The 12,707-nt window shown below is 43.8% G+C and overlaps 1 protein-coding gene and 1 long non-coding RNA gene across 2 annotated transcripts; both read left to right on the top strand.

The window, feature by feature from the left end:
• Positions 1-190: 190 nt before the first annotated feature.
• Positions 191-2,536, top strand: LOC129595444 (uncharacterized). Its single transcript, XR_008691317.1, has 2 exons — positions 191-480; positions 1,003-2,536. It is a non-coding gene; the product is annotated as an uncharacterized LOC129595444 (long non-coding RNA).
• A 1,021-nt stretch (positions 2,537-3,557) lies between these two features.
• LOC129595473 (sucrase-isomaltase, intestinal-like) lies at positions 3,558-9,575 on the top strand. The gene is made up of 19 exons (XM_055492495.1): positions 3,558-4,028; positions 4,091-4,378; positions 4,663-4,826; positions 4,890-4,978; positions 5,044-5,241; positions 5,295-5,407; positions 5,477-5,627; positions 5,698-5,804; positions 5,886-6,044; positions 6,478-6,772; positions 6,852-7,029; positions 7,091-7,259; positions 7,333-7,631; positions 7,694-7,868; positions 8,138-8,280; positions 8,350-8,438; positions 8,560-8,651; positions 8,800-8,955; positions 9,021-9,575. The coding sequence occupies exons 1-19, from the start codon at positions 3,558-3,560 to the stop codon at positions 9,183-9,185; spliced, it is 3,501 nt and encodes a 1,166-aa protein (XP_055348470.1). The 3' UTR covers positions 9,186-9,575.
• Positions 9,576-12,707: the final 3,132 nt, after the last annotated feature.

The following is a 12,707-nucleotide window of genomic DNA, read 5'->3' as shown; positions in this document are numbered from 1 at the left end:
ACCATTCGATAGGGCTCGTAGTAAAACGATGTTGATACCGGGATCGCAGCAAAAGAAAATAAATTTAACGAACTCCTCTACTGAAGTATCTGTTCATGCTTGACCCTGAAGATGCGGTATCCATGGCAGCTACAGATTTTGGTAACATTATTAAACTTTTTGTTTACGTATTTCATAACACCTTTTTTGTGAAGACGTATTTTTCAGTATCGAAGACTACGTCATGGTTGCATATTCCTGCGTAATTTATAAAATCAATATTTCTGCAATAGAGCCAAATTATTGTTAAGTACTACAGCGCTTGTTGCAAAATTTGTATCTGTAACACGAAATTTCTTGGTATCCCACTGTCATAGCGTCTGCAATTACTGTATCTCTTCGCCGGATTTTGATACTGATACAGTGATACTGAATACCACGGATGATCGCAGATACAGATATATCCCGCAGACGATCCCCCATCGCTGAAAATGCTACCAGGTATTAGTAAGCATCTACGGAGTCATTTTCTAATAAATTCATAAACTGTGCAGTACACACAGTACACACTAGCCATACAGCTAGAAAGACGCGACGATCGCACGTGAAAGTGATAATTATACCGATAGCTGTATATACGTGTTGCCGGTAATCGTGAAACAGGAACAAATACAGAAATAATAATAATACATTAATAATTATATCATAATAATAAGAAAGTACAGAAATAAATCAGTCAGATATGTCACGTGACTTATAATTGCACGCTGTACTGTACAACTAATAAATTTATATTTTTGTGTCAACTGCACAATCTTACACAAATATTATTTACGCTTAATTAAGCGCTGATACGCTTTTTGTATTGCAACTGCTGTAAACCGCATCGTCTGACTAACCACCAATCGGCACAAACATAGGATAATACCGTATAGAGTGATTAAAGTAATACATTTTACAACACCTTCCAAAGCAGTCTATACAATTCATTAAGCTGTAAAAAAATCCCTTAAGTTTCTTCAGTTCCCATGCACTCCACCCACCCGGGATGTTACATGCTCGGTATGACTCAGCCTGCGCTCCTTCCCACTCAGTCGATTAACCAGCCTATCTATTTTCGGGTTTCTATGGAACCCGTGTGATAATAATACGCTTCTTTCACAACCCAGCGGAGAGCAATGCACTTGATTTGGCGTATATGCCGACGCTCAATGCCAAGGCGCGTGTAATCACCATACGGCAGTGCGCTGAAAATGCCGGGTGATCTTGTGATCGAGGATGACTTGGACAACCACCAACCTGCTATTCTCGACACCATACCCGGCTTGGCAACGTGGCACTTCGCGGTATTACGCGGGCACATGGCTCCGCGGCGGATGCATAATATTATAATCGCCAACTTATGCGATTCGCCCGCCTGATAAAACCGTTCAACTTAACCGGTTACATGCGGAGTGTGCACAGCGGCGTAAAACCGTAATCATGCTGTGTTTGTTGGCGTTCGCTATCGCGTGTTCGGCGTTTACCTGGACGCAGTGAAACTCGATCTGTTTCGTGATACAGAACTCTTCTAATAATTCTAGTCATAAGGTTTTTTAATGCCTCCTCAAAAACCGTAAAAAATGCATGCTGTTTGATAAACGGTTTTTTTGCCGGCCTTTCTATATGTGCAGATATCTGGAGTGAAGCGTGTGCAAAACTTGTGTACTCTACTAATAATCTTTATCCTCGGATTCTTTAAATGTCTCTTTGAAAACCGTAAAAACCTGCTTGTCATTTAATAAACGGATTTTTTTAACAGCAGTTTAACGGAACGACATTTTTTTACGGATATCTGGAGCGGAGCGTGTGCAAACGATTAGCATCGTTTCTCGCTGGATCTCAGCTCAACGGATCTGTTAAATAAAATTCTATCGGATCTTCACTGTATCGACGCCGCACTGATTCGCCTTAATCTGCACCGAAAAAAATCCGAAATTTTTTACCGGAAAACGGTTCCGGAAATAATTATGTCGGACACGGTGAAATCCCAGCCGATCCCCATCCCCTTCCCCCGCAAGAGCAAACTGGAAATCGCCGACGCCACGGAGACGCCACACCGCAGTCTGGAGCGGAATCCGCGGTCGCGCTCCACCTCCGTGGTGGACATCGAGCCCTCGGAGATCCAGCGGCTGCAGCTGCACAGGAAACAGAGTTTATTCGTCCAGCCCACATTGGAGCATGGGAGTAGTCCGCGTCAGGCTTTTGAATGGTAGCGGAAGTCGCTAGAGTGTACGGTGATGCCAGAGTGTGTATATAGATACTGACATGAACAGTCTTTCGCACATTAATGTGTATTTCTTGAAGCGAAGTGTGTTATTACTCAAATCAAAAGCTGTAGTTGTATTTGTTGTGCCGAAGATGCAATAGTTTTGATTTTTGTTGCCTTTTTGTACAGCAGAAGACGATGGATTTATGTACCAGGATTCAATACATACACTGAATATAGAGATTTACATATATGCGCGTGATCTGCCAGTTGACTGCTGCGGAAAAATATTAAATTTAGCGCACTGTGCATTTTGACTAGTACATTATTAAATGCTTATGGGAATTAATGCTTATATATATTCTGTATAAAACCTGTATTACGAACGAACATTTGGGTATTATTTAAATCCATTCCACATTCACGGTGGAACTGTTTATATTTTTAGAATAAAAAAATTAATATTATAAAAAAATACAAAATAAAACGGTAAATTATATTATTAATATAAATTAATTTTATAATTATTGTTGTTCTTCGGTTACACTGGCCATTTGACAGCTACATGGACACGATTATCTGGGTTGTAGTGGAGTGGCAAAACCAAGGAAAGCATTAAAAATAACTAGTTAGCCGAAAATATGTCAGCTGTAGCGGCGCAATTCAGAATTTCCAAATTTTTTGTCATTTACAGTTTTTAAATTTAAACTGTAGCGGGTTAACAAAAGCCTAATTACGAACATACCACGTAACTAGCGCAGTAGCGCTTGGTAAACCTGCGGATGATAACTCACCTTGATGTATCTGTATTCACGTATCCAGGAAGTGAAATTCTTTGATTTGTTTCGTACAGTTCGACCTATCGACTTCACTCGCAACTATGTATTGTTTCCGCTTATCACAGCGCGAAAATCCCGTATATGTCGCTTCGAAAACGTTCCGCAATTATCGGAAAACAAACTAGAATTCCACGATTATCACTCTGTGCAAACCCACAACTGTCACACTGACCTTAGTGACAGATACTTGCCGACAGCGCTATCTGTTCATTCCGTGCCCATGTGAACCGGTATCAGTCGTAACTACCGGCAACACAATTGTCTCCTGAACGATAAATTACAGTCTAAACAAACATCCATCCACGCAGTAAAATTCTTCGGGCATTTTTCAGCGAGCATACAACGCTCAGAATTTTTCTTTCACCGTGATTTAAAATTTGCGGAACGGAACAGAGAAGATGACGGGCTGGGAACGTCCGTAAATTCTTCTGATATTTTTCTTTAAACTAGCAAAAAAATTTGAACAGGGCTATTTGAAAATTCTTGGAAAAATGGCCGCTTGGGATCGTCAGTCCGAGACTGTGGACGTCACTGTACCCGCCCGGCCCAACGACTACATGGACCTCATCCACGACACCAACGACATCATCTACGGCTTCGAATCGCACACCGACCACCCGGGGCGGGTGTCCCTGGGGCACATCTACGAGGACATCCCGCACTACCGCCGCCAGTACCCCCCGGCCCCGCCCTCCGACGCCAGCATGTACTCCACGACCTCCCTGACCCTGCTGACCAGCGCCTCCCAGGCCTCCCTCGCCACCACACCCACCCGCCCCGCCCAACCCATCCCCGTCAACCCCGCCCGCAAATTCCCCTTCCACATCCCCAAAAAGTACCAGTGGGCGTTGTGGGCGTGTCTGGTGGTGTTCCTGGTGGCGCTGGCGTCGGGGATCACGTCCATCGCCCTGATGAAGACAGAGGAGGACAACCACGCGGAGGAGAGCGTGGAGTTTGTGGAGGTGGGGTTGCGGATCACGTGCACCCCGATAAACGCGGGACGGACGCGCGGAGGTGTGATCAGGGGTTGTGTCGGCGGCGCGGGTGCCAGTATCGGGATGAGGACCTCCCGGTGGATGATGGGAAGGATTTTGGGCCGCCGTCGTGCTACATGCCGCCGAGTAAGATTGGGTATAATTTGGTCAACCGGGATGAATATGTTCCTGGTGATTGGAACAGTGTCGGTATTCTGGAAGCTATCCATACGCCGATTGTCTTTGATGAGGAACGCCCGCCGTCGGAAGCACATTTTGCCTTTAGACGACCGGCATTCCGATCGGACTATCTATCGGAAAATACGCTGCGGTTTCAGGTAAACATTTCCGTATGCTAAAAACGCACTTCGCTAGTTTTCATATTAAAAATGCTTTTGCTATGTACTCGTACATGAGAAACACCTGCGATATAAATTCAAGTCTTAAAATTTCCCGCCCTCGCAGTATAACGTTGTAATTCGCACGGAGGTTAAATTATTCCAAACGCTCCTTTATGTACATAAATATTACAACTGTTGAGAGAGTTTATTCCAGAAAAGAAGTACAAAATTAGTAAAAAGGTGTGTCGCATTTCCTCACAGCATCAACACTTATGTTGCAGTTCTTCGATTACAACACCAGCCGTTACGAAGTACCGGTCGAGCTTCACAATGTACGGTCGACGCAGTTTAATCCGAATCGACGCCAGTACGCCATCAACATTACCAGCAGTAATCCGTTTAAATTCCGCATTTACCGGCGGACGTTCGGATCCGAGTCATTCCTGTACGGTTTCGTATTAATACTCCTTATAAAAACGGGCAAATAAAGCACAGTTTTAAATTGCAGGTTAGATACATGCATTGGTGGATTGGTACTGCAAGATCAGTTTCTGCAATTCTCGGCCAAATTGCCATCGGAGCACCTTTTCGGTCTCGGTACGAAAACGTAACTACACCGCTTCTAAACGAGAGTATCTGTACAGCTTGGTTCCTGCGGACAGGCGATAATCGACTGGGCAGTCTCAAAAGGAAAATGGACTGGGCCACCTGGGCCATGTTCAACCGCGACGTGGACCTCTTGATGATGGATACACGGGGAACCACGCCCAAGAACCTGTACGGATTCCAGCCGTTCTACATGGTCATTGAGAATGACGGGAAAGCGCACGGTGTTTTCCTTCGCAACAGCAACGCCATGGGTACCAGTTCTGCTGATCCAGAATTATCCAGAACAACAGCTTGTCAATTTTAGATTACACGCTTCTTCCCGGAAACGCCATAACCTGGAGAACCGTCGGGGGTATTCTGGATTTCTACGTATTTCTCGGTCCAAAACCGGAGGACGTCATTCAGCAATTCACAGCTGTAAGAAAACTTAAACGGTTTATTAGCACGAAATAGTGTGATTTTTGCATGACCTTTACGTGATTGTAGTTAACCGGGAGGACTTTCATGCCGCCGTACTGGTCGCTGGGTTTCCAGATCGGGCGCTGGGGTATGGAATCGGCTGAACAAACCCGGCAACTGGCGCAGCGGAATCTCCATGAGAAGATCCCGTTCGATATGGTGTTCGTCGACATCGACTGTATGCTTAACCTAAGCTTTATTTTTTCCTTTAATAGTAGGAGCATTTTTTACGGTTCAGAAATGTTTAGATATGGACGAGCGTCAGCCCTTCACGCAGAATAAAACCGGACAAGATTTCCACGCCCTCACAACGGAAATGTTGGAAAGATTTGGAATTCATTATGGGGGCGTTGTAGTAAGTTTCCATACACACATGCCTGATTCGGCAAGGTAAGCCAGGCAACTTCGGAAAACTATAGTTAAATTTATTTGATAGTTTCCTTCGGTTCATGCCGACGCCAACGGATCCGCAGCAGTACCATATACCACCGCCCAGGAAAAGGGAATCCTCGTCAAATGGCCACAGCGCAGTGTGGGCTGGGCGCACTCCAATAATGGATTAAGTGTTGGAGGTGACTCGGTGCTCTTGGGAAAGGTAACGTTTTACGCAGTTTTCTTCCAGCGAAATAACAGGAAAGAACAAGTTTAAGTGGTTTTATAAATCAACCATTTAAAAATTATAAAATACAATAAACTATTAATTTTTATAATAAAATAGATAAATCGGTTAATTTATGATTTAAGACGCCTGCGGTGCGCGTCGAATGTCGGAATGGCGCAGAGATTTCAATCTCGTATATTTTTCGACATTTGGTTCCTTTTTACTGGACTTTTTTCAGTCTTCTGACCATAAAATAAAATTAGTAGCGAGGTCCATGACTGACTACAGTACGGTACTGTAGTCAGCTGACTCAGCTGGTCTGTACAATCAGCAAACGACCGCTCAGTGACGCATCCTTCCATTCGAGGCGCATAGCCGTGGCGTTAAGATAAATCTATTTTTGCTGCAAATACTGCTGCTCACCTAGGCCTGGGCAAACGGGCGCTCCGCCTACGTGGACTACCTGAACCCGAAATCGGCGGAATGGCTACAGGATATGCTGCACATGCAGCACACCCAATTAGCGGCCTTCTCCTCCCTCTGGCTGGGCATTGCCGAACCGTCCTGCTTCGCTACCAACACACCGGTGAAGGAGGCCTGGTTTATTAAGGGACGCGGTGATCAGCAGGATGAGAAAACGGTACCCGGGTACGGACGGCACTGGAACTATACACTGCAGTGCGATCCCGCTAGTCTACATGAGCGTCCACCGTACAAAACCGGTAAAAGTTAATCGCACAACTAAACTGTACAAAGCGTAATCCATTAGCAAACGTCAGCTCCTAATTTTCGGCCAATTAGCGGCTATCCGCGAATGGGAAGACCAATCTACCAAGACCCATCAGTCCTCATACAAAAAAGAGCTGTTGTCTAGTCAGACGTTATGTATGGACGCCGTGCAGAGCGATGGAGTGACCACCTACCATCACTATGATGTGCATAATATCTACGGTTTAACGGCTGCTCGCGCACTCTTCAGGTGCAAACTCACTGACGAGCGGAATGTCGTGTTCCTTAATCGAATATTTTGACTTGCACAGAGCAGCAAAACAAGTCAGGCTGAACCGGACGCTCATTATGGCCAAAGCGTCGTTTCCCGGGATGCAGCAGTACGCCGGCCGTTGGCTAGGCGACATCTCGTCGGATAAACGAGACTTTCGCTATTCGTTCCAATGGATCCTGGAATATAGTCTATTTGGAAACAGCTACGTAGGCACTGCATCAGTTTCTTTAAAATTTTTTCGGCCGGACAAAATGTGACTACTTCATTTTGTGGTAACAGACCGGTGTGGATATTTGCGGGTTTTGGAGCCCTCCGCCTACCGCCGGTACCTATCTAAAAACGGAACTATGCCATCGGTGGACGATTGCCGGGGCGTTCTATCCGCTGATGCGCGCGCATTCCTCCAACGTCAACGACTATCACGACCCGGCGCGCATGTTCGGCGAGAAGCCACCGGCGTACTTGGAGCAAGTCCGTAAAGCCCTGGATCTGCGCTACAGGCTTTTACCGTACTTGTACACGCTCTTCCATATTGCACATACCAAGGGGAACACCGTGATGCGGCCGCTACATCACGAGTACGTACAGCGTAGTCCTTGCTGTGAAACCATGCAACGACAAATTATGGTTTACTGCATAGATATACAAATGTGGATATGATCAATTTCGTTAGCGCCGATAGCGAACAGATACAGTTTATGTGGGGCGCGGCGCTGATGATCACACCCGTGCTGGAAGTCCGCGAGGGTACGGCGTTTGTCGATCAAGTGAGGATAACCTTCCCGCCGGACAGGTTCTACGATTTCTTTACCGGGGTACGCGCATTATACGGTCCCTTGAATACAGCACCGGTTTATTGATGTTGTTATTAGATTTGTTACTTACCGAAAGATCAATACGAAATATTCCCGGTTCCTTTATTAATTTGTTTGGGAAAATATGATATATCTTGTTACTGAATTTAATTTTTTTACGGTTTACTCCTTTTTATCATTTAATTAGATTAATTACTTTGTTTAATTTATGGTTATTAATTAGTATTGTTCATGTTTAGCCTTACTATGACCTTTTGATGGTTTTGCAGGAAGTAATAGACCGTGAACGAGTGAAGTCACAGCATGAGTCGGAAATGTACAACTTAACTGATGTATCCATCGGTCTGCATGGTCGAGCCGGTCACATCATAGCGACCCAAAACAGGAACGAGCAGCTCAACACCAGAGAAAGGTCTTTGAAATGCTTGCGTATTTCAACCTGCTTAGCAACGAACGAGGTCGTCTTTTTTTGGTTTCGCAGTCGTAAGAATAATTTCACCGTGGTCATATTCCCGAAAATGGATGAGTACTCTAGTGGAGAGTTTTTCTGGGATGACGGAGAATCTCAAGGTCTGTCGAATTTAGAATGAAGGCTATTTAATTAAAACATGTAACAATTTGAGCGGAAGTTCACGTGCTGCCTGCACGCGATTAATAACCTAGTACAATTTTGTTTATTTTGTTTATGCAGATACACACGAAAACAAGAACCACTTCTCGGCGTGGTTGCGGTATAAAGGCGAAGATTCCGTTCTATATCCGCTGCTGCCTTATGGATACTGGGTACGAATTTTCACTTTTTGTCCATCAGAGCAATAATGCCGACAATTTCTCCGGACATACAGTATATAGAACTGCGTACTTAATGTGTTTGTATATAAGCGCTGGTCAGTATCGGTTTTACTAGACGGAAATGCGCCTGTCTTTGCAGCATGTCTTCATTCTTGAAGTGAAACAAAACTGGACAGGAATGGAGAACTACTTCATTGAAGAAATCCAGATCTACGGGATGCAGGCGCGCCGCTACCAGCAGGTGATCATCGACCGTCAGCACGATCGCACCGGGGAATTTAAATTTGCTAACAAGGTAACGATTCTTACTTTTACTCTGTATCCTAAAGGATTCCGGGTCTAAAGCGGCTTATTAAACAGAACGGCACTAAGATTATGACCATCACCGGAGCCATACCCATGACCAAAACGATGACCTTTCTCTTCACCAACGACGATTGTCGACAGGAAGATACATATTGTAAATGCGACTTGTCAATTCCCGCTGAGGAGGGGGTGATACGCTCAGCTGATTCCTTGAAATGACCGGCTAAAGCATTTATTGAGTACCACCCATCAGAACACCGTAGGCCGTCCAAAAAGGAATGGGTTGTAGCTCACCACCGAAAACGTTTTGCCAACCGGCTACAATCCAGTAGGACCATAGTAAAGACCAAGTACGGGCCACTGCCTGGACTGCCACTAATCACAAAATCACTATCCAGAGAATTTCGTAAATACGAGTGTATTGCTGACTAAATGTGAAACGATACATCTGCGTAATATGGTGGTCTGTCGCTAAATCACAACGCCATGTTCTGGTACAGTTGGTTCAGGTGTTACAGGAACGTGTGTTTTTTTTATTATAGAATTACGTCATTGCAATTTCTGTATATAATTTATTGTACTGTACGTGATAAGGATAAAGGCAGAACGTGTAAAGTAAGTTTCGATGTGTACGAGTACAAATGCAACGTTGTCCGTAATTCAAGCAGCACTAGTAGGACATGTATTGAGCGCCTGGAATATACCGATTATTGACTGCAGCTTTAATGCGCTACTCAGTAATGACACGGTGTACTATTCACTATTCCCGCCTCAGTCGTGATGCGAAAACCATTAGTGTCCGGCGGAAGGAGCGGGTTCAACATCATGTATTCTGATGCCGGTTACCAACCGGTTGTAGGAACGATACTGTGTAATGCGAGCCATAGATATTCGACGCCCCACAAATGTAATATCCACGGTCGGTTTTGGCGGATATATTGCGGATTAGCAGATCACCAGTCTCCAGGACCTTCAACATATTTTGTATAATCGAGTTGCCAAAAACAGGCTTTGTTACAGTAATATTATTCTGGTCCGTTCGCAGTTTCCTTACCTCGTATTTTTCTTGTGTCGGGCGGATTATTTTAGCGGACGCTGGATTGCCTTTACGGTGCAGCGTAGCCTGATAAAACCAGGCGATTTTCGGTGCGGGCGATCCAGTACTGCGGCACATTAGCACAGCATCGCGCTGCACTGTTTGAATATACCTCTTGGTCGATGTAACGATGCGGGGAATTCCGGTGGTGTCTGGACATTTTTCTTCTACGTTCACCTGTTTCGTACGACTGCTCCGCCCTACAAAAGTGAAAAACTTACGGCTGACGGAGGACAAGCTAACGCTGTCATTCGTAGAGCTCTTCGAAAGTGTTTCACCTTACGATGCACCAGACCTGGGCAGTTATGAGATTTCGACTCATAGTTAGAGTTAAGAGTTAATCGCAGCTCGCGAGTTACGCTACGAGTTAAGTTAGCCGCAATAACTAGAGTTAACTGGAGTTAACTTCTAATAAAAAAAATCATGATTTTATTAATCAACTTCAAGTAGTCTTTTATGCATACCGATATCACTTTTACCAGATTTGAGACACAGACCAATTATTAATTTTTTTCTTAAAACTGATTTTTAAAATTCATGCTTTTCTAATGTTCCTTTTCATGTTTTTCCTGAGGGAGAGAGCGAGAGACACATTTTTCTTGAGGGAGGAAGATAAAATATAAATAAAACATAAGAAAGAATAAGAATGAAACAAAAGAATGAAACATATACGTAAAGAAAACATGCTTGTGTTTTTTGTGTTTTGTTCTTATTGTTTTTCCTGCCTGTTTTCTCTCACCCTCAAGAAAAAATCAAACATAAGAAGTTCTTATCTGACAAAATTCCTCCCTCTTTTTGACCCTGGCTTTTGGGGCCGAGCGCCGGCAACGCTGAACTTTTTTACTAAGATTTCGCTTCACATGGCTACCGAAGTTAGTGTAGCTGTTTGACAGCGTTGACCGCATTATTACGCTTCCCTAATGGGCAGGTAGCGAACAATTACAGGTAGCAGGTAGCGCACAGACGATCAGTTCCCGTGTGATTTTGGCGCGGAACATGATTTGTCCTCTCGTTGACAAAATTTTGCTCCGCAAAAAATTACGTTCTCTGCACGCTGTTAATTGAGCTCAAATTGAACGATCACATTCACTGTCAGCATGGACTCTCCGATGCATATTCATCGACCGAAGCGTAGCGAAGGTAGATTAATACATACTTTCGTTGATTTGTGTCCGTTACGAAAGGTCGTTACGAAAGGTTGTCACGTAAGCCATTTCCAACGAGTAACTGGAAGTCTATGCTTATGTTCCTAAGTCGTTTTGCAAAATAATATAAAATTTCATTATTCAACATATAAAAATAGTATTAAAATACTTAAACAGTTTGTAATATAAAATGTAGTATACTGTACTCAAAGGAAATGCTGCGCTCCGGTCTGTCAAATGCACGCCAACGTGCATTTTTCCTAGTCTAGTCAAAGCCTTGGGCGGTCGTAGTGTACGTCTGCGCGAGAAATTTTGTACAGATACTTTTGTAATTATGGCAATTTATGCGATCCACGGTTAACATAACATTTTTTCTGATATTTTCTATTTTTTAATTTCATTTTTGCTTTCAACTGAAACCTCCAGAGTTACGTTAAACTCGAGTTGCGCTATATTATTTTTGAGTTGCGCTAGAGTTAAGTTTTCATCCTGGCGAGTTAAGCTTCAAAGTTAAGTTATAACTCGTTAACTCGAAAAAAACTCGCGTTAAGTTAAATAGTTAAAATTAACTGCCCAGGTCTGCGATGCACAATCAAAGCTTCAGTTTAATTTATTTAATTAATTGTGTCCTTTAATAGTATTAATAATAATATTTTTTATTATTTTAAACTGTTAATATTTACTGGTATTAATTTAATATTAGTTATTATTTAAATTGCTTATTGTTTAGTTTAAGTTGAGTTTTACAGTAAATAAAGCCGTTTTTCCAGAGACACTGCTTTTAAAATTTACCGGTGTCGACGACAATCGTCGTGATCGTCTGGATCCGTGACGTCAGTGTCTCCGCAACGCAGACATAATCCCCACTGGTGTCATGCTGTACACAGGGAAACGAGAGGGCGCTGCTGACCAGGGCGCTAACCGCGGTCGGGTTGGTCAAGGAAGCGCGCGGATTGGCTGGTTCCGTAACGGCGGACACAATGTCACCGTCGCGCATCCAGTACACGGTGGGCTGCGGGCCGTTAACCACAGCGGCTTCGCAGCGCAGCGTGAGCGGCTGGTGTGGAGCGAGCTGCATCATTTGCGGGGGCTTGGGATTCGTGAAGGCTAAGGATTCTGCAAAGACGAAGAGCAGATATATATTTTAACATTAGGACACCGTGGCTCGCATGCATGAAGATCTTCAGATTTTCAGCGTTTAGATTATCTACTGGATTCTTCAAAACTGCCGGCGAATTTAATGCAGTTAGCAAAGGGCTTTTAGTACACAGTTTATGTATCTAGATATACTAAGTCTTAGTCTACCGAAGTGAAAGGCAGTATTACATGTACATACTGTAAATCTTCTTGCTGGTGCTTATTTTTGGTAAGTACAAAAAAGAAAATCTTTTCTTATGCTACAATGAAGGCGCACAGTACATATCTGTAAACACATACCTACGCTTCTGGCATAAGCTTGGTCTGCTTGGATGACAACCTCTGCGTTTGGCTGTTGAACAC

The sequence above is a fragment of the Paramacrobiotus metropolitanus genome, unplaced genomic scaffold, assembly GCF_019649055.1.
Source record: "Paramacrobiotus metropolitanus isolate TYO unplaced genomic scaffold, Prichtersi_v1.0 Parri_scaffold0000078, whole genome shotgun sequence".
In the NCBI taxonomy this organism is placed as follows: domain Eukaryota; kingdom Metazoa; phylum Tardigrada; class Eutardigrada; order Parachela; family Macrobiotidae; genus Paramacrobiotus; species Paramacrobiotus metropolitanus.
This window is presented reverse-complemented; position numbering and strand designations above follow the sequence as displayed.